The sequence below is a fragment of the Myxocyprinus asiaticus genome, chromosome 38 (genome assembly GCF_019703515.2).
Source record: "Myxocyprinus asiaticus isolate MX2 ecotype Aquarium Trade chromosome 38, UBuf_Myxa_2, whole genome shotgun sequence".
In the NCBI taxonomy this organism is placed as follows: Eukaryota; Metazoa; Chordata; class Actinopteri; order Cypriniformes; family Catostomidae; genus Myxocyprinus; species Myxocyprinus asiaticus.
Genome location: NC_059381.1, coordinates 17,642,014 through 17,666,670, shown reverse-complemented (window position 1 = coordinate 17,666,670; position 24,657 = coordinate 17,642,014). Strand labels below are relative to the sequence as shown.

Sequence of the window (24,657 nt, the reverse complement as noted above, 5' to 3'; positions counted from 1 at the left end):
CAATAAATCAGCATAAAAGTAATCCATAATACTCCAGTGGTTGAATCCATGTCTTCAGACGTGATATGAGAGGTGTGGGTGAGAAAGCGATCAATATTTATGTTTTTACTATAAATATACACCTCCACTTTAAGAATGTTAAAGTGAAAGAGGAGATTTATAGAAAAAAGGAGTAAATTATTGATCCTTTTCCTCACCCAAAGTGATTGTATTGCTTCTGAAGACATATTAAACTGTATCGTATGGATTACTTTTATGCTGCCTTTATGTGATCTTTGGAGCTTCAAAGGCCTGGTCACAATTCACTTGCATTGTATGGACCTACAGAGCTAAAATATTCTTCTGAAAATCTTAGTTCATGTTCTAAAAAGTCATCACATTTGGGTATGGCATGAAAGTGAATTAATGATGAGAGAATTTTATTTTTGGGTGAACTATCTCTTTAAGACTTGTTTTATGAGAATATGTCTTGAATTAGGTTTAAGCAGAAATCAAACATAATATATATTTTTAAAGCAAGGTTTATGCGAAAACAAGGGGGGTGGGGGTGGGGGTTGGAATTGCTAATGAGAAAAGAAATATAAACCATTCAAGATACTGTGTATTCTCTCAAAATATGTCTATAATCTTACACAAAGTTACTTCTCAGCTAAATATGATTTTTTTTTATATATTTTTTTTTTTTTTATATATATATATATTTACTGGAAAACAAAATACATTTGTACTGAGCAAGAAAATATATATTTTTAAGAGTAGCTGTTTTTATTTTTATTTTTTTATAAAATGTATAAACCTCCTTATAGATACATTTACCTAAAAGCAAAATTGCATTAGATATCAAAGATTGTTTTATGAGAATATATCTTGAATTAGGTCAATTTTTCTTACCCCATTGTGTTTTTTTCTTATTTTAAGCGTAAATCAAGCAAAATATCAACATTTATCAAGGTTTATGCTTAAAACAAACCACTTGTTTTAAGCATAAACCACATAATCCTCAATACATTTAGTTATTTTAAATGTTTTATATAGATGCTCCAAGATGAATTATGTTATTCTGCATGAGTGTTGCTTGGAAAATGATGTTGCTGCATGCAACAATTTACTGTGGGATGAAAAACTGTCAGAAGTAGTGGACGCAAGCAGCAGTCTGTGCCTGTGTCCTTAGGAGACCCAGGTGAACAAGAGAAAGAGGAGACAGGCTCCAGCATCTGCCTAAAGCGGTGCTCACAACCGACTGATAAATGAGTGCCAAACCCTGGCGGCTCCTTCCTTTGTTGCCCTCCTCTCCCCATCACTCTTCCTGCTTAACAGCAGCCAGGAGCAGGCACACTCCGTAAAGCACGCCAGAGGTGGAGGGCTTCACATAACTTTAGAAGAAGGTGTGTGACACGGGACTTTATGGTAAAGACACAGATCTTCTGCTAAAACCACTAGACCACATAGGGCCTTGGTACCTCTGTTTGTTTTATTTTAAAACTGTATTTTTAGATGTAGTTAAAGGAATAGCTCAGCCAAAAATTAAGATTTTGTTATTATTTACTCAGCATGTGCCAATCCAAACCTGTATGACTTCCATTCTTCCATGGAACACCAAAGGAAAAGTTTAGCAGAATGTCAGAGCTGCTCTCTTTCATACAAACTGCAAAAAATCCTTTTCTTAATTAGTATTTTTGTTTTGTTTTATAGTAAAAATATCTAAACATTCTTAAAACAAGATATCGTTACTTGACAAGCAAAATGGTTAGTAAGTTTGTCTTGTTTTCAGAGAAATCTAACTAAATTAATTGAAGTTTATGCTTAAAAGAAGAAAAAATGATTTGTCAATGGGGTAAGAAAAATACTTTTTCTTAGCCCATTGGCAGATTTTTTTTCTTAAGCAAAATTTTGTCAGATTTCTCTGAAAACAAGACTTAATATCTTATGCCATTTTGCTTGACAAGTAACTATATCTTGTTTTAAGAATATTTAGATATTGTAACTGGAAAACAAGACAAAAATACTTATTAAGAAAATTATTTTATTTATTTTGCAGTGCAGTGACAGAGGTTGAGAACCAGGGGCTCCAAAAAGGCCAAAAAAAAAGTGCAATACAAGCATTATAAATGTAGTCCATATAACTCATGCACTATATTCCAAGTCTTCTAAAGCCATACTGTAGTTTTAAGTGAGGACCAAACTGAAATTAATTAATTTTTCACTTTACATTTTGGCCATGGTCACCATTCACTTTCGTTGTACACCAACTTGTACATTATACTAAATAACTGCTTTTTGTTCCATGGAAGACTGAAAGTCATATACAACAAGTTTCGAAAGAGACAATGACAGAATTTTGAACTATTCCTTTAACTGTGAATTATATATCTAAATTGGAATGTACATTTAGAGCAGAGACTATTATCTCAAGAATTCTTGCAGATAATATGATCACATTGCTGGAGTGTAAGAGAATAAATCCCCTCTCCCATTTAGTTAGTTACACAGAGACTGGTTTTCAGCTAAATAGAATACAAACAAATTTACTTAATTTGATTTTTACACATTCCCACGGGGGCAAGTTGGTCAAAGTCTGCTTGTCAAATAACCCACTCTCTCCGCCAGCTAACGTGGGCAAAAAACAGAGGACACTGTCTCACAGGAAATACTGGGTGGGTGTCAGATTTGCTTAGCCAGGGTAGAAATAACTTCCATTTCTATGAAAATTATCATCCATGATGTATGAGTGTTAATGATTCATACAGGTTTAAAAAGCAGCTAAATTGGCTATACAACACATTTTCACCATGTAAAGAGATCCATATATCTGTGAAATTGACATACTCATGCAGTAAAATAAGATACAAGATGTTACATTCTACAAAAAGAAAACCCTTATAATAAGACTCATCAGGGGTCCCTGGGATTGTTCTTGCAGAAACAGTGGCATCAAATGAAGCACAGAGCGGTAAGCACATTTGGTTGTGTTTGCCGATGAATTATACTGCAATGACACTCGACAGATGTTGAGAGACAAAACAAAGGAAAGGCATGATTACACTTTCTCAGAATAAAAGATGAATACAGACATAAAACATCTTGACAAGCACTTTTTAAATTGGACATACAGTATGTGTTAAGTTAAATTAAAATAGAATGAATACAATCTGTTCTAAATTATAAGATGGACAGAAGAAAAAACAGTCTGTGATGACTCAGAAAGTGGAATGCTTGTGACTGATATCTTACCCTTCTAGGGCCGTTACTTTTTAATTCTAAAACATCCATAGTGTAGTTGACTCTGCGCCCGTAGTGGTCGAATTGGACATTTCCTGTTAATCCTTGAAGGCGCACCTGGATTATAGTGATAAACAATGCAATTACAGCTTATCCAACCACTGCAAAGTACCACTAAACACTTTCATTTACACATTTGCTTCCTTACTCTTAACTTTTGAATCGCTGTCCTCAGAAAGCATTACCCTTTAAAACACCTCACAGTCTATTTTTCTCTGGTTGTGTCCAAAATCGAAGGCAGCCTTTTTGCCTCGCTGCCCAGACAGTGAATGACTAAATAGTGTTTTTGTACTTCCCAAGGAACCAGGTTTAAGACTGGCTTCCAAAGCTCCATAATGTAATTTCTAAGGATCTAAAACAAAGCTTTAGAGATAACCAAACAAATATTTACCGGCTACATTGCTAAATTTGTGGAAGATAAAATAAAATAAAAATAAAATAACACATTTTCTGTATTCTTTCAAGGAACCAGTGAACTATACACCAATACATCTCTGCGAAGGATTCATCTAAGATTTTCTTCTCCATCCAGGTGCATCTTAATAGATGTTATTGCAAACACTGCATTAAGACATGCCTTTATATCTTCCTACATCAATATACAATCTGCAAGGCCACCGTTTTAAGGTTTCGGACATTGCCTCTCTCTCTCTTGCTCTCACTGACCACATTTTCATGCACTTAAGAAAACTTTTTATACCATGTTTTTTGCAGAAAGCAGCATTCTGAAACATCATGTAAACAAGAACGCAGATTTCCTTACACCGTTTAAGGGATTAAGAGAAAGCGGTTTAACACACCCAAGTTTTTCCTTGAGAACGCATCTTATGTGGTCATGTAAATGCACGAGCACCGTTCTTACAGGTTTTTGAAGAGTGCGCATGTGCGTGAACAGACAGGATAACAAACGTCATAGGATGGAGCCCAACAACAAGTCAACACAGCGGAAAGAATTCAAAATTTTTCGGAGTACAAGGGAAAAGCACATACACTATAAACTATATACCCATTTATACACACCAATGTAAAATATTGACTGTCCTTCACGTTTGCCTACAGTATATGCACTCGTACACAGGGGGAATCCCAGAGTTTTAGGTAAGAGGGAAACCCCACTATTGCAGTGCAGTTCCGTTGTAGGATGTGATGGAAAGTTAAGAAAACCAAAACAGCAACAACTCTGGAATATCTGGAAATAAAGTGAAGCAATGGAGAATAAAATAGTGAAGTCTTCCTCAGATGCCATGTTTGTTAATTACACAAGCGTTGCAGGAAAATTATGTTGCTGTGGATAAAGCTGGGAGTAATGAGTACGCCGCTTATACAGTGCATGCAAATGGGAATGCTGCTTTCTGGCAATAATCCGCTTTCTCGCAATAAGCCGCCTTCTGGTGTCTATGAAAATGTAAATGGTGAAAACGTAGTCACTGTCTTTATCAGTCTGTTTTCTGCCAGTCTCTTTTTCACCATCCATATAGTTTCCTTCATTACACTTTTCCATTTTCCTTGTCATTTCCCACCTTCACTCCATTCAAATTTGGGCCTTCACATTCTTCATATTGTCAATTACTCTTCAACCTCTGCCCTCTTTCACCTCTCTGCTTGTTTTTTTCTTCCATTACATGTTTACTCCAGCTGTCTATCTTCTCCCTATTTACACCCTATAAAATGCGCCTCTTTCCCTTCTCCCATTTAAAGGCTGCATATGCTCATCTGTGCATGTGACCTGTTTGAGTGTGCGCTCCATGTCGATGCCCTGGTTCCAGGGTGCTGCGGGGTTGGCTAGGCAGTCTCCAGCGTTGCCCCTGCGGGAGATGTCCACTTTCTGCCGCCGAAGGTTCCGGAAGGCTTCTGCCATCACCATCACGCCATCGTATGTCAGTGCAGAGGTGTACTACAGAAACAGATGGGCACGGATATGTCATACACCATATATACCTAAACACCAATGTCAGAAATGAACTTTTTATGAAGAGGCAGCATTTGCCCTTTGGATTTGACTTTCAGCAGCATTTTTAACTTTGAGAGGGCATACAAAACATAACATATAAATGCACAGTGTATTGTCCATAACAAATACATCAATTGAAGCAATTAATTGAAATACATTCTCAGTCTGAACAATTATGGCTGTTACCTAGAAAATCAAATAAAAATAAAATACAAAACTACATGTAAATAAAGCACAAGATATCATAGCGCAAAATGCTCTGCTAGGATATGTTTAAAATATCTATGTTTGCTATACCTTTACTACATTATACAGCTCTTTGCTGTAAAACTTTTTAGTAATTATAACAGAAATAGAATGTACAAATGCTACAATAAAATTTTGGTCATTGGTTAACTGGTAGTTACCTTGTACTGTTGAAAATTATATTTTATTTAAAAAGATAATATTTATTTTAATAATAATACATTAATTTGTTATTTAACAATAATTTGTATATGTTTTTCTGTTATTTTTTTGAAAACAAATATTACTGTTATATACAGTTATGTATGGGGTGTTTTATGTTACATTTTATGTTTATTAGTTAATGATATTTATAACATTAAACATCTTTAAGGGCCATTCAAACTGGATGGGCAATTCTTGATTAATTTAAGTCATCACATGGCCTTTTGTTTTACCACCAATATTACTATGGTGGTTAACAGTACAGTACACAAGTGCAAAGCAGATTTTTGTAATTCCAGTTGGTTGGTATATTAACATTTAATTAATTAATGATATAAACGGTAGTGAACTGTAAAATATACAAGCACCAAAATGACATCCCGTGATGCCTGAAAAATAGTCACTGTATTTTTTACAGTGAATTTCTAAAAATGTTAGAGGATTGTTTTAACCCTTAAACACATATTCCACCCCCTGTACCTCATCCATTTTTGGAGTTGTGCCCACCTCTTTAGCATTTCTCAATCTTTCTCTTATAAATACTGTAACACACACACACACACACACACACAAAAATTTTCTTTTTTTATAATGCTGTAAGTACCAAAAGTGTACAGGCACATTAGAGACCCTAGGTATGTAATAGTGTTGTTTTATTTTTTTTATTCAACTTCCGTTTGAATTCCAGTTGTATTTCTATCACTATTTCATATCTATATAAGTTTATTATTACAGGACATCTATTTCTTTGTTTATTACCAGATAAATTAGTACTAAATTCATACAAATACATAATATATAACATTGATTTTCTGTGCAACAATGGTAAATTATTAGTATCCTATATGTGTGTACACATACATATTATACGTGTTATTTGTTACTCAAGGCTGATGTTTCAGTGATTGACTTGATTTACATTTGACATTGCTATTTGAGGAGGAAGCAACATGCTAACAAACTATAGCAAGTAGAACACATGAACAGGATTTTTTTATTTGATTTTTCTTTTATATACAGTATAAAACCCAACTTAATTTAAACTAAACATTCAAGCCTACTCGCCTCTGAGACAACAAATACAGAGACTACTGGCAACTATAGGTCACTACAGTGTCTAAATCATATAGAACAATTATTAAATATATCAAACGTTAGATAACTAATAAAAAATAGAAATTCACTATGGGTGCATTTTTTTTACCCCCATATTAAGGGTCATTAAAGGTCCTTTTTTGTCACTTTCAGTGGCATTTTTGCCCAATATGTCCTACAACATGTGGGATTTGTATATACACTTTAGCTTTGTAGAATGATAAGGTGTCTTTTCGAGCAGAGGACACTGTGAAACCAAGTGGAATCACCGGGACAGTGATTTTACTTTGTTTTTCTGCAAAGAACAGCTGCATCGTAAGGAAAAAAATCAACCAGTTTTGCAAGCGCAAGAAAACAGAAAGAGAAAAAGGAGGGAAAGGGGGAAGAGAAGAGAGCAGTGGTGTGTTGAGGAGCCACTCACACATGCTCATCATTGCATATATTAGGAGCAGGCAGAGCATGTGAAATCAGTGAGCTCTGACACAGTAGCTTAGAAGCGCTGTATGTTCACCCTCTGATGGGTTGGGGTGCGGCAGGCTGGTCAACTGCTATCGGAAGCTGCCCTGATTGCACCAATAAGTGGCTTGTGCTCTCTCTCTCTCTCTTTCTCTCTCTGCTTAGCAGAGATAAAATGGTACAGAATGAATCACTGCAGGGAACCAATGGTGTTTTTAAAGAAACTAACTTGCCTCTAGTCTAGTACATGCAGGGACACATGTGTTTTGCTGTGATCACACTAGATTCGACTGCTTGGCCCAAACCTGAGTTCAATTTCAACCTTTCCACCTGCCTCTGTTGGTCTCTTTTCCCATTGGGTTCGAACTGCAGTATGTTTTGGTAAACATCCGAAATTGAAAAAACAATACAAAAAAAAAAAACGTTTTCACACCAACCAATCAAGCGATCCAAACTAAGCTCTGATGTCAAACCAACTCGGGTCCATGCCTTTATCTTTCTTTTTAAGAGGGTATGTCATAGTTTGAGTCAGATGATGTCACCTGAGACCTGTACATTCATCAGCCTGATCTCACATAAAAATCGGCAAGTGTGTGCGCTGATTTTGCTTTAGCCGAAATCGGTATACATTGACCGAATTTGAAAACACTGCCTCCAGAGGCTAAAGTGGTAAGTGTTTCTGAGCATATTAACAAGTGTGACATCCATGTATATCCAGAAGAGGTCTCCAGAAGCCAGTTGTAAAAAATAATTGTTTTCAGCTGAACAGGGTGTAAAACAGTGAAGAGAAATGTTTATTTTATTTAATCTACCCCACCCCCAACCAAAACCCAAATCTAACCTTAACCATTAGTAGAGACAAAATGCAATGTTAGGGATAAAAATGCAACCTCCTTATCACGCTCGTGATTGTTTATACAAACGTGATTACTTCCTCATTTGAATGGGGATTGAACTGTGGTCTCTCATGAAACTGACGCAACATGCTACCAGTCATGCTACGAGGGAAAGTAATAGTTGTTGAGTTGTTCCAAATATGTCCGATGGGAGACAGGGCATGTCAGTGAGTCGGCATACTGTTGCCAATCCTAGGGTACCGGAACTTTCGGAAACAGCATGCCGATCAACATAAACCATTCCTGCCAAAAATACCCCTGCTGTGTGTTCAGAGAGTGCTGTTTGTTTGATGGTTTACAGTTGAAATAAGCAACTCTTGCAGTACTGTGAGATGGTACAGTATGTGGCATTCCATCAACAGATTTCTGGTATAAGAACTGAGACTCTCCATTACAAACATAATAGAAAAACCGCAGAAAGACCCGTGGGCTAAAATGACAGATGGGGAACAATAGGTTGAACAAGAGTAAGGTTGAGATGGAAATAGCAAGAAATAACAGCAAATATTGAAGGTGATGAGTTTATTTATTCTACCACACTGTCATGGACCAATATTAATAATCAAAGATAACAATAGCTGTTAGGTTACTGACTCCCTCATGACTGAAAGGAATTATTACATTAGTTGCTGTTTAATCACTCCAGGTAATGCTCAGCTCTCTTCACTTCCTGTGCTCTCTTAATTTCTAAAACACATGGATTAATCCCCAAAGAAGGTGAGGACTCACAAGACGGTGCCTTCAGGACTCAACAGGAAAGGCCACAGAAAGGCTAAAAGCTCAGAGATTTTATGGAGGTTTGGGGGTCTCTCTTGTGCTGCTGTCTTACATTGGCTTATAGGAGCAGCTTGAGGTATTTGGAGTGAAAGAGACAGAGCAAAAGTGATGCAGCCAGTGTCCAAAATTAACTTTTGCCACACCTGCAAATAGTGAGTGAATAGAGTGCAACAGTGCCCGCCCACTTATTCAGCCGTCTGGGTTCCGGAAGTATTTTCCTATACATTTTTCCCATAGACTTTTCATAAAATACTTCATAAAAGAGTTGTAAACCATGAACCAAACCAAACATATCTGAGGTAAATCACAACATCATGAACTACATCTCAAGTAAATGTATCTTGTTTTAAGGATAATGAAGAAAATTATTTTTAGCTGTGTAATAAAGTTTTTGGCCAACTGTCAAGACAATTTGTACTTGCATTAGGTGCTTGGCAAGCCTAAATTTGGAACCCTGGATGTAGATAAGTCAAAATCTCAATCTTATCACTGAAAGATTGTGTGCTTGCACTGCTTGGGGAATTACGGTGTAAATTGCATCAGTAGGAGTGAAAATGTTAATCCGTGCATGTGGTGACTGAATGTTACTGTAGCCTGTCAAGCTGATGGCTGGACCACACCAGAAACAGCCTCCCTGAGCCTCCTTTTTTACACCATTACTTGCCAGTTTGTCTGTCTCAATCTGAGCCTCGCGGTCAAACCCCCCCACCCCCCCATCCAGCGGTGTGCAGTGAGGATCAGCCGCCTGTTAAAGTGATGTCCCCTCAGGCCACGCCAGAGGGAATTCCGTTACCACGACGCATCACCAGGCAGGGATCAATGGAACCGCCCTCCAAAGTATGTCATCTTCATCAGCCCCCAAGGGGAAGCTCAGCCCCAGTAAAAATGGATAAACAAAACCCTTGTTTTCACAATGCAGACATGAACAGGCTTATCAAACCACTGGCAGGATTCATCTATTTAGACAAGGATGAATGAAACAGCCCATCATAATGCAGGTCTATAATTCAATGTAGGGGTTGACATGATATGGTTTGTTACATGGCCTACCCTCTTTTTCTGTACAAACAACTATTAAAGACTCCATGAAACTGTTTGTGATGCAGTTTTTGTTATTGTGTTATTGTGTATAGTTTGGGTGGAACATATTGAAGACCTGTTTCTTTTTTTTAATTTTTATTTAAATAACCAATAGGCATCAGTTATGTCACATCCATTTGCTACTTGCTAATTCGTTATATTAGTGGTATTAGGGGCAGGGATATTCTCATTTTAGAGTGTATTTGAATGGACCATGGGGTTTTTAACCCGTTTTGTAAGTCATTATTCCTACTGAAAATTCTTGAAAATTGGAGATTAAACAATTTTGCCTCACTGCAACCTTGAAACACACTTGGATTGCATTGGATGTGATGATAATACACTTTCTAGAGATTTTGGAGGTCTTTCAAAGTGACTGGATGAAATTAGTTATTGTGTGTTTATGCTAATACATTTGAGTTTAAAGAGGTTCAGCACTGGATCTGAACTGGATCTGGACTGGGCCATGTAATGGTACCTTTGGAGGCATGTCAGAGCCAGGGTACTCGCGCTGGTCCAGCTTGTTCCAACGCTGCATGAGTTTAATAACCATGGGATTACTGAAGTCCACCAGCTGAAAGCCTGTCACATTGGCTCCCCCATGCATGAAACGCTCCAGATTGATGTCCTTAAAACCCTGCCAGAGCAAAGGAGGAGAAAGAGAAAGAAATACAGAGAGAGAGAGAGAGAGAGAGAGAGAGAGAGAGAGAGAGAGAGAGAGAGAGAGAGAGAGATTATTAAAACATAGTTGGCAATGCGGGGCTACGATAAGAGAAATTCTGCAAACACTCATATCCAGCTTGCCTCTGTGAGCCAATTCCGTGAAAAGCAAGCAAGCAGAGAGAGAGCGAGCGAGAGAGAGAGAGAGAGAGAGAGAGAGAGAGAGAGAGAGAGAGAGAGAGAGAGCGTACGCTCTGCAGCTCCCAGCATCATTAAAACACTGTCACCACCGCTCAGACCGGAATACGAATTAGTCTCTCAAATTGATCTTGCTTAAAGAAAAGAAAAGATTAAGAAAGAAAAAAGAGCGAGGGAGGGCAGGAGAAAGAAAGAGAGTAAGAGAGAAAGGAGAGGCCATGGCAAACCATTAGAGAGTACCTTGAAGAAAGTCAGGCTGGGCGAAATAACTACATTTTTGTTTTTATTTCAGAATTTGACATTTTTCAAAAATATCTTGATAATTACATGTTTGCTCAAAAAAATAGATTTTTTATAATCAGTGTCAAGTAGATTCAAAATGTTTAATGCAAGATGTAAAATATAGTAAAAATAATATTGAATAGTAATATACTGTAAATAATCTTTAATAATAATAATAATAATAATAAATAATCAAGGAAAGTTTTCCAAATAGTTTTTCACTAAATGAAGATAAATATTTACAAATTTTCCTTAATAGGCATCAGTGTAACAATACATTGTAATACACATCATATATATATATATATATATATATATATATATATATATATATATATATATATATATATATATATATATTGATTTCAACATTTTGTGACATCTGTGAACATTTTTGAGTGATGTTGCAAATATCTGTTTTAAAGGGTTAGTTCACCTAAAATTTTTCTAAACATTTACTCACTTTCATGCCATCTAAGATATGTATGACTTTCTTTCTTCTGCAGAACACAAAAGAAGATTTTTAGAAGAATATCTCAGCTCTGTAGGACCAAACAATGCAAGTGAATGGTGATTAGGCCTTTGAAGCTCCTAAAAGCAGATAAAGTCAGCATAAACATAATCCATCAGACCCCACTGGTTTGATCAATGTCTTCTGAAGCGATCCAGTTGGTTTTGGGTGAGAACAGACCAACATGTAACTCCTTTTTCACTGTACATCTTGAAAGCAGTGTCCTTGGTGATCATGATTTCAAACACGATTACACTTCCTATAGTGTCATCTAGCACTCTGCACATGCGTCAAGATCTAGGAAGTGTAATCAAGCTTGAAATCTTGATTGTGCCTAGAAATTGCAATGGCAAGATGTACAGTGAAAAAGGAGTTATATTTTGGTCTGTTCTCACCCAAATCCAACTTCAGAAGACATTGATTAAACCACTGGAGTGGTATGGATTACTTCTGTGCTGACTTTATCTGCTTTTTGAAGCTTCAAAGGCCTGATCACCATTCACTTGCATTGTATGAACCACAGAGCTGAGATATTCTTCTAAAATCTTCGTTTGCGTTCAGCAGAAGAAAAAAAGTCATACACATCTGGGATGGCATGAGGGTGAGTAAATGATGAGAGAATTTTCATTTTTGGGTGAACTATCCCTTTAATCCTCTCTTACTTGCAATGTCCAAATAAAAAAGCGAATTTAAATCATCGCAATATTATTTTGCTTAATTTCAAATAAGCAAAATCATTGCAAATATATTGTGAGTATTTGATATGTCACCCAGGACTAGTAGAAAGTAAGAAATACAGCAGAATATGAAAGGAAAAACAGTTGACAGGGAGAATAAGGCGATAAGGAAATACAATTTAGCTCACCATATTTGCCATGATGTAATGGTAGCCTTTGACATGCTTGCCGACGCTCACAATCTGTGGAGGTAAATGTTAAAGTGAGAGCAAATCCTAAAAGCAAATACGGTTTTCGACATTCACTCATCTTATGAATGTATGACTGAGCTGTTAGCAGTTTGGAAAACAGAATTCTGCCGTATTTAATTATTTCTGCCTCTCCCCATACTGCTCTGCAATTTGAGGGATATCAAAGCAAACACAAGCAAGAATATTTTTAAAACATTTGACAGCTTCAAAATGAGAAAGAAATATCAAGGGAGAGGTTTTTGTGAATAAAGTACTTTGCCTGACTAAGGTGTAATTTCTGAAATGGAATTACTTGAGGAAATCTGTTCTGTGTTCCCTCAGAACCTTGTGGTCGTGCATATTCAGTCTTTAATAAAAATGGATGCTATATATATGTACCTCACAGCGCCCCCAAATCCCACCTGTTCCAGCATGTTGTTAAGTCTCTCTGCTTCCAGGTCTATCACAAACGTCTTTTCCTGTCTGCGGTCCAGGTCTTCGAGAAGCTGTCGGTAACTGGCGTCATTAAAGTTTTCGACGCATATGGCACTGACCTGCCAACTATTCTGCCCTGCTTTTTCCATGATGGCCTGTAGTATTGAATATCCTATAACAAAACGGTAAACAGCAAGGCATTTCATCACTATGTGCATTATGAATGGGTGATATGGCTAAAAAAAATACAGATATTATTCAGCCTTTTGACAGTAAATAAATAACTTAATATTTATGCTTTCGCTCAGATTTCATTTTAGTCAGATGCTCATTTCAACCAAACAGACATTGTAAAAAAAAGTTAAAAAAAAAAAAAATATATATATATATATATATATTAAAAACAATAAAACAAAATGTAGATACAAAATATAAAGGCATGTTTACAACTGCACATTGTTCTTCACTAAATGAACAAAAGGAAGAATCATACTGAGTCATTTTCATTTATTTGCACCAATATAACAATACACCTTCAAAAACACCAATATTTTCCTAAATATGTTTTCAAATTTAAAGACATGAATACAATATAAGAAAAATTACACTTCAGCGCCAACAACTCACTGAATCAGAGTTTTGAATCGATTCATTGAATCAGACAGATTGAACTGATTCATGGTATTAAAACAAACTTATCAATATATAGAAAATGTAGATAAATGGGGGCCTGAGTAGCTTAGTGAGTAAAGACGCTGACTACCACCACTGGAGTTGTGAGTTCAAATCCAGGGTGTGTTGAGTGACTCCAGCTTGGTCTCCTAAGCAACCAAATCGGCCCAGTTGCTAGGGAGGATAGAGTCACATGGGGTTACCTCCTCGTGGTCGCCATAATGTGTGGTTCTCGCTCTTGCTGGGGCACGTGGTGAGTTGTGCATGGATGCCGCGGAGAATAGTGTGAAGCTTCCACGTCTACGTCTGCGTGGTAACGCGTTCAACAAGCCACGTGATAAGATGCGCATATTGACGGTGTCAGACACAGAGGCAACTGAGATTCATCCTCCACCACCCAGATTGAGGCAAGTCACTATGCCACCATGAAGACTTAGAGTGCATTGGGAATTGGGCATTCCAAATTGGGGAGAAAAAAAAATGTAGATAAACATAATCAAGACATTTTTTCTACATTGTTCCCACCAAATGAATTAAAGGAAGAATCATATTGAGTCATTTTCATTTATTTGCACCAATATAACCAAACACAAAAACAGCAATATTTTCCTAAATATGTTTTAAATTGAAAGACGTAAATACAATATAAGAAAAATGAGACTTCAGTGAACATTTTGAGTGATGGCACAAACAAATCACTGAATTAGTTCACTGAAAGTTTTGAATCAATTCATTGAAACAGACAGATCATACTGATTTACGGGAATGAATCGGACTTACCAATATATGAAATATTTATATTAACATAATCAATGCATGTTACTACACTGTTTTCCACTAAATGCACAAAAGGATTCATACACATTTGGCTGCAGTTTCCCAGTGAAATGCCCAGTGGGGGGCTCCAAAATTGAGTGAAATTATGTTGTAATCAGAGGTTCTTCAGGTGAATATTAGATGGATGTTTTAATGAGTAAAACATACCTCCCTAACCTAAAACTTTAACCTAAACCTAACCGATAGTGTTCACAAATTTGGTCTGAATTTTATTACTGGTGAAAAAAACAGACATCATTCTCTAAATCAACACCTAAACCTAACAGATAGTGTATTAAAAGCAAATTCGACATTAAAAGCACATTTATTGAAGCAACAAACATCATTTTGTGTCGCTTCAATGGAACTTTCGCTTCACTTTCACTTTGAGTGCCCTTGGCTGGGCTCAAGGCTCGATCTCTGTGTCTAAAGTCAAACACTCTATCAGGTAAGCTAGAGTGGAAGCTAATCACATTGGAATAACTGTGTAATTGTAGGTGGGTCTGTATTACAAGCTTTAAAATGTATAGTTTTTCAAATGATGCGTTAGAATAAAAGTGTTTTGATATAACATAGCAGTGTGTGAGTAACAGAGTGAAAAATATGTGTTTATAAAGTCATAATCAGCCACAGTATCTGTGATTTGTGTGAAAGTAAATAAATAAAAATAAAACAGTGTTGTTGTAGTGCATCTAGTGTTAATTTCACCAGGAAACTGAAGCAAAATGTAGAAAGCGGTTTAGTTAGATTTAGTTATAGTAACATTCATTCTATGAGACTAGGTTGTTTCCTACATATACATTTGACATTTTAAAGAAATTAATATAATGTAATATAAGAAGAAAAAAAGACTTCAGTGAGCATATTTAACGGTGGAGCAAACAAATATTTAAATCAGATTTGAACTGATTCATGTAAAATGAATCAAACTTACCATATCTAACGCTTTTTTCACTACTGATGTTTAACTCAAAGACGCTATTAAAATATCTTTGTCTTAATGCTCTCATTCTCGTGAGTTATGATGCAAGGAGTTTTCGCGAAACTAGTTTAATGTCAAAGTCCTTTTTAGTACCAAATAAAAAATGCATTCAAAATAATTGCAATATTCGCAATATCACTAGCAAAATCCTAGCAAATACATAGTGATTCAATATATCACCCAGCCCTAGTGTGCATCAAAACATTAAAGACTTAAACCATTGAGGTGCTGCTCCCATTTGTTCAGAAAGAATGTGATTTGTGACATTGTCAGTGAGTCATCCTTGCACCAGTGCGGTACTCTCTCATCTGCAACTGCAGGCCTGTGAGCGATCACATGACACAGATCGGAGAACACAGATATGCACCTCCCATCCTTTCATGCGGACAGACTCGTTTTAGGCCCCAATCCCCATGGGAGTGCATGGTCCCAGCAGGCTCAAAACTCAGAAAAAACAGACAAAAACATGATCTATTCGGTTGCCTGACCTTAATCACCTGCATCCTTAAAATAGAACCCATCATCATGCAGCAACATAAGTGTCGGCTAAACTGGAAGGCAGAACAAGCTTCTTTTTGTCATCTTCTCCAAGGTGTAATTGAAGCTCTCTGAGAGGACTTGGGAGCTCCATTACAGCTCTTCTTATTCTAGCTAACTGGCCTCAGTGCTGCTTGTACTAATCAGACAGGGCTGATGTTGGATATGTTAATCTAGCTGTTTGAAACAGGCACTCAGAGCCTCTGAGGCCCACTTGACTCCAAGATGAGCAGATGTCCCTGTAAAATGGACCCTTATGGTCACAATCAGAATTTGGCAACGCAGCTCTCTCGGCTCCACTATTTAGAGGATTAACCTGTGCTTGATCTGGCAACCTTGTTGCTCAATCGGGTGCTGTGTCTGTTCACCCTTTCTCTCCCTACCATAAATTGACACATGGAGAGGCATTTAAATTAGTATTTAAATCTAATGCATAAATTAAAGGGAGACACAAAAGATGTGTTAAAAATTTGCTTTTTAGCACTCCATTAGATCACAATAGGCATTTTGTGGCTTGAATCCATCTATTGGCGAGTCTGTGTTAATCTCAACGACAAAATTACTGACGAAAATGTTTGTTGACAAAAAAAATTTTTTTTCATTTCATCAACGAGAAAACACGTGACAAAAAAAATGCATCGTGATAATAATCAAACAGTTTAAATAAAAAATACGGTTGACACAAATACAGTATGATGAGTAAAAAATTATACTGCAAGATATAATGTTACAACACACAATATGTATGTTTAAAGAATATAGAAAGAATTGATTCAAATAATCCAGTCATAGTATGTAGGCAATTTCTCCGCTTGAGCTACGTGAGCTGGAGGAGCCAACATGATCACACAGGAAGTCAGCATGTTGTTTCCGAGAGTCCCCTATAGATCGGCAACATCATGCTGACTCTCTGACAAGCGGCATCTCCTATCAGACATATTTGTAAAGGCTCAGCATGTTTACCATATCCTGTGGCATGACAGGAAGCAAGAAGCATGGGAGACCTGGATTCGGATCCCTCATTGTAACCAGGAAGTTTGGAAGCATTCCTCTTCACTGTATTACAGCCTGCTTCACAGCTTGCTTTTGCCACCCCTCTGTGGACATTTCACCCGGAAAATGGAGCTCACATATGCATATTTGCCCAACAACACTTACCACTTTGACCACTGGGGGCAGTGTTTTGAATTTTTGTCAGCACAGACCAATTTCCACTTAAAAAGTCAACCAATTGTTTCCACAACATACACATAATATTCCAACTTATATCTCCACAGAAAATAAAGCTGATAAACAGGTGAACTTGAATTAGATTAGACGTAACTTGTGTTTCCTTAAAAATGCAATGCAATATCTTAAATTGTTTAAACATTCCAAGTAACTTATAGAAGTAGCTAATACTTCAGTAAATTTATTATATATTTCAGGACAGTTTTCTTATGTTGTTTAATCTTACATTAAACATGTTGATCTTTAATTGATACAGGTTTATATAATTGTAAGTAGTTTATACATTTCCAAATATTTGAATATTTGGTTATAGTTTGGCCGTTAAAGTGAAAAGTCATTTTGCCATTTTGCACATTATCGTCAACCAAAATATGTTATTTTAAACTACTGACTAAAATGAATATATGAACGATATGAATATGAGATGATAAAATTGTGACTAAATTAAAAGGACATTTTGTCAAAAGTGAAAAAAATGAAGCTATGAAAATTAACACTGATGCTGCTATACTCCTAAAGGTTGAAAACATTTAGCAGATATACGTATTTAAATTTTACAGTATTTCTCTTCCAGGAAAACTAACCAAAAATATTAGCCCAAGTGTAAATAGCATAAGCCACTCAGCACGTAACTTGGATATTCTATAAATTTGTCACTCTTATGTTGCCCCTGTCCCAACTTTCATATGAAACACAGTTTTGTTATGAGTGTGTTGCAGGCATCAAATTATATATATATATATATATATATATATATATATATATATATATATATATATATATATATATATATTTACAAAATACAATTAAGTTGGTCAGTGAAAACATTGGAAATCTTTTCTTTGTACTTTTGTCAGTTAAATAAAGGTTCAAGAGAATGAACAAATCACAGATTCTTGTTTTTATTGCATTTGACAAAACGTCCAAACTTTTCTGGAAATGGGGTTTGTATTAATGACTCATGCTGCACTACACAGATTTTTGTCCAATCAGATGGTGTGTAGAATGAGATTGCCCCCCTCCCCCTGCAACCGACTGGCAAGTAACAAAGGGACAAGCAATGGGAAATATGTCAACACAGGACAGAATACTGCACTCGTCAAGCAATTTCATGAGGTCTCTGAAACACTTTAGATTTTTATCATCCATAAAATGCTAACTGAGTAACTGTGAATTGTACAGTATATACCAATGCCTTAATGTTTTTGATATACATAAATTGCCATGAATTAACATATCAAAGCACTGTATATTATGGCTGGTGTGGACATTTTAACATGCCTGTTAAACAAACAACATACATATTACATAAACATTCAAAAGCAATGACAGTAGCATATACTTGCACAACTGCACATACACATTATACAAACTCATCTCACACTATGGCTGCTCTATATTTTCAGTATCTGCAGACACCTGTAATATCGACCAGTTACTCAGCTCTGTGTATTCATGTAAAATTTTTCCTTCGTTAAAATCACAGCTCTTGAAGCTAATAACATGAGCATCCTCTAACCCCCCGCCCCCCAATGAAGAATAAAGCTCTGATTAATAGCTGATAAATCAGTGGTCATGTGTATATGTGAGTGAATATCCATATGTATGGGGGACCCAATAAAAAACAGAATCAACATCAGAGCTGCTAGAATTCCCTTCCCCCCACCCTCCTCATTTCCCATGCAGCCCAGCAGGGGGAAACAGCACTGTGTGTGATTGTGTGGGCGGGTTTGGGTGGTTTATGAGGACATTAAGTGAATTATGCTATAAATGTGGTTTATGAGGACATTTTTAGTGTCCCCATAATTCAAATCGATTAAAAAAAATACTAAACAATGTTTTAAAAAAAAATTAAAATGCAGAAAGTTTTTTGTGAGGGTTAGGTTTAGGGGTAGGGTTAGGGGATAGAATCTATTGTTCGAACAGTATAAAAATCATTATGTCTATGGAGAGTCCTCATAAGGATAGCCGCACCACCATGTGTGTGTATGTGTGTGATAGGGGCATAGAGAGGCTATGTTCGAAATGGAATACTAGCTTACTAATTACTTAATACTGTGCAATGTACACTGTATACTGCCAACTATAAAAAACAGTAAGTGTTACAGTGGGCATTATTTCCAAGAGTAATATGCCACATTGTTATCACACATGATCTCACTTTGTTTATTACATGACCTCATTATGTAGCATGTGTAATTTAGAGTGGAGTCCTATCATCAGCTCAGACATAAAAGATTCAAATTTTTAATCCAGTTTTGTGTAAAAATGTCTTAACGGTTGGCAGTCCAATCAAATGTCATTAAAGAGATGTTAAAAACTGTGACTGATGTTACTTTAGCTTCATCCATCACACTGGAAAGGAAAGGTCAAGTTAAGTGTATTGCGTTCTAGGATGTAGTATTCCACGCAGTAAGGCCTTTTGTATAATGCTCATTTTTGCAAATGCAGTAGGTTTCTCCGTCTGTGCACAGTGTACATACTATACATGGCAGCAATAGTAAGAGTAGTATGGTAGTATGCTATTCCAAACATACAGCAGCCAGAGAGATAGATAGAGAGAGAGAGAGAGAGAGAGAGAGAAAGAAGAGATGGAGAACAGACCATGAAAATGCAGTGAAGTGCCAACCTCTTACACTAAACCATTCATCATGTCTACATCCTGCTCAGATTGTATCTGCCCAGAACTGAGTCTAAAGCAATTCAAAACACTCAGCCTGCAGTGCATACAAAGACCATCAGGACAAAATCCACACCTCTGGGGACCATGTTTTCAAGAGCTTGTAAACAAAGATATTATGCAAGCAATAGGATACATACAATTATGTCTTGATTGTCTTTTCTGTTGTTACATACTGTATGTAAAATTGTTTATTGCATCACTTTTCCTCATCCAAATGTATCCTTATAAAATGGATAGTTCAGACTCTTATTTTATCAATATATTTTTGAGGCATCGATATAATAAAATTTGCCAACACTGAAATGAAAAGCATAATTTGTGTGCTTTCCAATTCAATCAGTTTGTCTTCTGTTAATAAAGTCTGATGTAATAGCATTGGGAGACCACAAGAGGGTGATATGAAACTGGTGTTACTGCGCAAACTGAATGAAAATGGTTACGTTTATTATGAAATTTCTCTGTTTGTAGCCTTGTGTCATGGTTTTATGTGTTTTTGTTCATGTTTTGTGTTAATGTCTTTTATTTTGGAAGTTTCGTTCCTGTTTTATAGTCACGTGTTCCATGTCATGTTATTTCCAGTTTCCCTGCCATGTCATGTGATTCACTGTTTCCATGTCAAGTCATGTGATCATCCTGTTTCCCTCTATGTTCATGTGTCTTGTTTTCATTGGTTTATTGTCTTGTTATCTTGTTTATAGTTCTGTCTGTTCATTGGTTGTCTTGTTACACTTGTCCATGTATTTATACCCTCATGTTTGCCTTGGTCCTTTGTCAGGTATTATTTGTTGTAACAATTTGGTAGTCAAGTCAAGTCAAGTCAAGTCAGGTCAAGTCATGTCAAGTCAAGTCAAGTCAAGTCAAGTTTATTCAAGTTCATGTTTATGTTTTGTTCACATTTGGATTTACTGTTTTTGGATTTCACATTTGTATTAAACTGCACTTGGGTTCTTCACATCATCTCATCTTCGTCTGCCTGTCATTGCCAGAGCATCGTTACAGAATACCTGACCGCAAAATGAACCCAGCAGTTCAGCTTCTTCGTTTACGTCAGGGGAATCGTCCCCTGGAGGAATATGTAAAGGACTTCTGCGCTCTGGCCTGCAGGGTCAGCTTTAATGAGATTTCCCTCCAGGACTGTTTCCGTTTTGGGCTGAATGAGCTGGTCTCCTGCCTGATGCCTGACGGTTGGAGTACCTACAGCCTGACTCAGTATATTGACCTTGCCCTACTGATAAGTGGTTCTCCGTTCACTGTGGGGGAGGCGGATAACAAGTCAGAGTCCCACGTCATGACCACCAAGCCAGAGTTCCACGTCATGGTCGACAAGCCAGCGTCCCACGTTATGGTTGACAAGCCAGCGTCCCACGTCATAGTCGCCGAGCCAGGGTCCCACGTCATGGTCGACGAGCCAGGGTCCCACGTCATGGTCGACGAGCCAGGTTCCCACGTCATGGTCGACGAGCCAGGGTCCCACATCATGGTCGCCGAGCTTGCGCCACATTCTGCCCCGGATCCTGAGTCTAGACGCCAGATTCTGCTCCATGCCATATCACAGTCATGCCAGAGTCTGCTCCATGCCATGTCACAGCCACGCCAGAGTCTGCTCCATGCCAGGTCACAGGCATGCCTGAGTCTGCTTCTTGCCATGTCACAGCCACACCTCGGCCTGCTCCATGCCATGTCACAGCAATGCCTCAGACTTCTCCATGCCATGTCACAGCAATGCCTCAGCCTGCTCCATGCCATGTCACAGCAACGCCTCAGCCAGCTCCATGCCATGTCACAGCAATGCCTAAGCCTGCTCCATGCCATGTCTCAGCCAAGCCCCAGACTGCTCCATGCCATGTCACAAGCAAGCCTTTGCTCCACGGTCCAGGCCCGCCTCTGCTCCACAGTCCAGGTCCGCCTCTGCTCCACGGTCCTGCCTCTGCTCCACTGTCCTGGCCCACCACTGCTCCACTGTCCTGGGCTGCCTCTGCTCCACGGTCCAGCGCTCACGCCTGCCACGGCCAACGAATCGGCTTCCATGCCTACCATGGACAAGTCAGGATCCCGCCATACCATGTTACCAAGTCATGCCATGTAACCACGTCAAGTCACCACGGTCCCCTCCCCAGCTCCCTCTTGAACTCTGCGTTTTTGTTTTGGGGCGTAGAGAGCTGCCCCTAGTGGGTCCAAGCCTGCCTCTGCTCCATGGTCCAGGTCCGCCTCAGCTCCATGGTCCAGGCCTGTCTCTGCTCCACTGTCCTGGCCCGCCACTGCTCCACTGTCCTGGCCCGTCTCTGCTCCACAGTCCAGGCCCGCCTCTGCTCCACGGTCCAGAGCTCACGCCTGCCACGGCCAACGAATTGGCTTCCACGCCTACCACGGCCAAGTCAGGATCCTGCCGTACCATGTTACCATGTCATGCCATGTAACCACGTCAAGTCACCATGGTTCCCTCCCCAGCTCCCTCTTGAACTCTGTGTTTTTATTTTGGGGTGTAGGCAGCCGCCCATAGTGGGGGGGATATGTCATGGTTTTATGTGTTTTTGTTCATGTTTTATGTTAATGTCTTTTATTTTGGAAGTTTAGTTCCTGTTTTATAGTCATGTGTTCCATGTCATGTGATTCCCTGTTTCCATGTCAAGTCATGTGACCTTCCTGTTTCCCTCTATGTTCATGTGTCTTGTTTTCATTGGTTTATTGTCTTGTTATCTTGTTTATCTTGGTTGTCTTGTTACACTTGTCCATGTATTTATACCCTCATGTTTGCCTTGGTCCTTTGTCAGGTATTGTGTGTTGTAACATTGTTTGGTAGTCAAGTCAATTCAAGTCAGGTCAAGTTATGTTAAGTCATGTCAAGTCAAGTTAAGTCAAGTCAAGTCAAGTTTCGTCAAGTCTAGTCAAGTTTATGCTTTGTTCACGTTTGGATTTACTGTTTTTGGATTTCACATTTCTTTCATTCAAGCTGTCAAACAATAAAATGACATACTTGTAACTGAAAATACATTGTGTAGGCTATATGAAAGATTCATATAAACAATATATGATCCAGTGATGGCTAGAGTAAATAATCTGTCCTTTGATAATGATTTGAGCCGAATTTAATGAAAAATTATGCAAGTTGCGCTCCGTGGCACTGTAGAATTTTGACGCTGAATGTTGGTGTGTGCGTACCTTTGTAGAAAAATAATTGCCAAGAATTTTAGAACATCGTCTGCCAGACGTGTCCGGTGTGAGACAACCAGTGACCCCTTTTAATTTACCCTGCCACTCAAACTTAACAAAGCTGTATTTTGAAATATGTTTAAAAAGAAAAAGATTATTGTGCAGTGAGAAGCCCTATTTATTTCTGAAAACCCCCGTATATCGATAATCATCAGGAAAATCTTCAGATTATCGATGCGTGAAAAGGCATCGATCCAAGACTACCGATTATTATTAGTACTGTATTTATTCAACACTTCTGACTTTTATCGTATTGCCGTTGCCGCGATTTCATTAAACCAATAAGTTGCTCCAGAATGAGCATTACAGAGATCTTACTGCAGTTAATGCTGCCTTCATGAGCTGTCAGAATTATCCTACTTCCCACTTTTGAAGTGGTAATACAAGTACGTAGAATTCAAGTGTTTTGTTGTCGGAAAGAACGGGAAACAAGGACGACGGCAAGTTCATTTATGCATATTTCTTGAGGAACTTTTATTTTGACATCATGATACATATTACTCAGCATGCTGATAATAATGGTATTTTGCCCAATTACATTCTATTTTCTTGGTTTAAAAAATGTACAACATGCATCAAATGGTTGCTGATATACGTAAATCTATATGACCGAAATAGCGAGCGATAAAAAAAATTCTGTATTTAGAAAAATGTATAAAACCTGTCATTCACTACAGAAACTGTAATCTCCTCCACCATATTGAAAGTTTATGACTCCTCCCAACTCGGAAAAAGATGGGCATCAAAATTATATCAGAGCTTCTCAGTCGTAATTACAACTTGAGGGGCTGTTCATGTGTAACTTCCGAGTGGGAAAATCATATTTACGATAATTCCAATAGCACGTGAAGGTAGCATAAGGGGTTTTTAAGCACAACCCAACATGGACACGTCTTACCTGTGTTAAACTCACTGTAACCTATTGTGGCCTATTGCTTTATTATGTAAGTGAAGAAAAATACAAAATATTGCCTATTTTCTATTTTGCTCCGATTTACTGAAGAGGCACCAGGCAAAGGTAATCCAAGTATTTTAAACTGATGCTGATATAATTTCAAACATCTCTATTTTATTTAATTTACCATATGGAAACCTTGCAAATAAGTGGCCATATGGAATGTGAAAAAAACAACAACATTAATCTGGCAGATGTGAGAAGCCCAATCAAACAAACTCCAAGATATCTACAGTACAAGTAAGGAATTTCAGTGATATGACAGAGAACAGTGCATCTCATTCGCACACAAGACACCAAAGATCTCCAGTTTATTTATAGGATATTTTGCAATAATCCACCGTTATTTACTCGAGGATGATATTGTGCTAGTCTCTCACAGGAAGTAGATTCATTTCAGAAGTGTGTCAGACCTTAAGCCACAGCTCGTCCTTGGGGGCTCCTGGGAATGTTTCAATTTAGCACAGCATAGCAAGAGGAAAGAATAGAAAAGACAGTGATGGAAAGGATAGGGGAGAGACACACGCAAGAAGGAAAGAGATAGAGAGAGAGAGGAGTCCTGTTTCTGGCCTGCAAAACTGCTCATTAGTCTACT

At 37.8% G+C, this 24,657-nt stretch overlaps 1 protein-coding gene across 4 annotated transcripts in view; it reads right to left on the bottom strand.

The window, feature by feature from the left end:
• LOC127429003 (glutamate receptor 4-like) overlaps positions 1 to 24,657 on the bottom strand; it is a 155,275-nt gene that overhangs the window by 48,546 nt on the left and 82,072 nt on the right. For all 4 annotated transcript variants that reach the window (XM_051677716.1, XM_051677718.1, XM_051677719.1 and 1 more), the window contains exons 4-8: positions 12,965 to 13,149; positions 12,501 to 12,554; positions 10,463 to 10,621; positions 5,006 to 5,173; positions 3,232 to 3,336 (exon numbers count right to left, since the gene is read on the bottom strand). In XM_051677716.1, the coding sequence (XP_051533676.1) occupies positions 3,232 to 3,336; positions 5,006 to 5,173; positions 10,463 to 10,621; positions 12,501 to 12,554; positions 12,965 to 13,149 (671 nt within the window). The remainder of the gene's footprint in view (positions 1 to 3,231; positions 3,337 to 5,005; positions 5,174 to 10,462; positions 10,622 to 12,500; positions 12,555 to 12,964; positions 13,150 to 24,657) is intronic.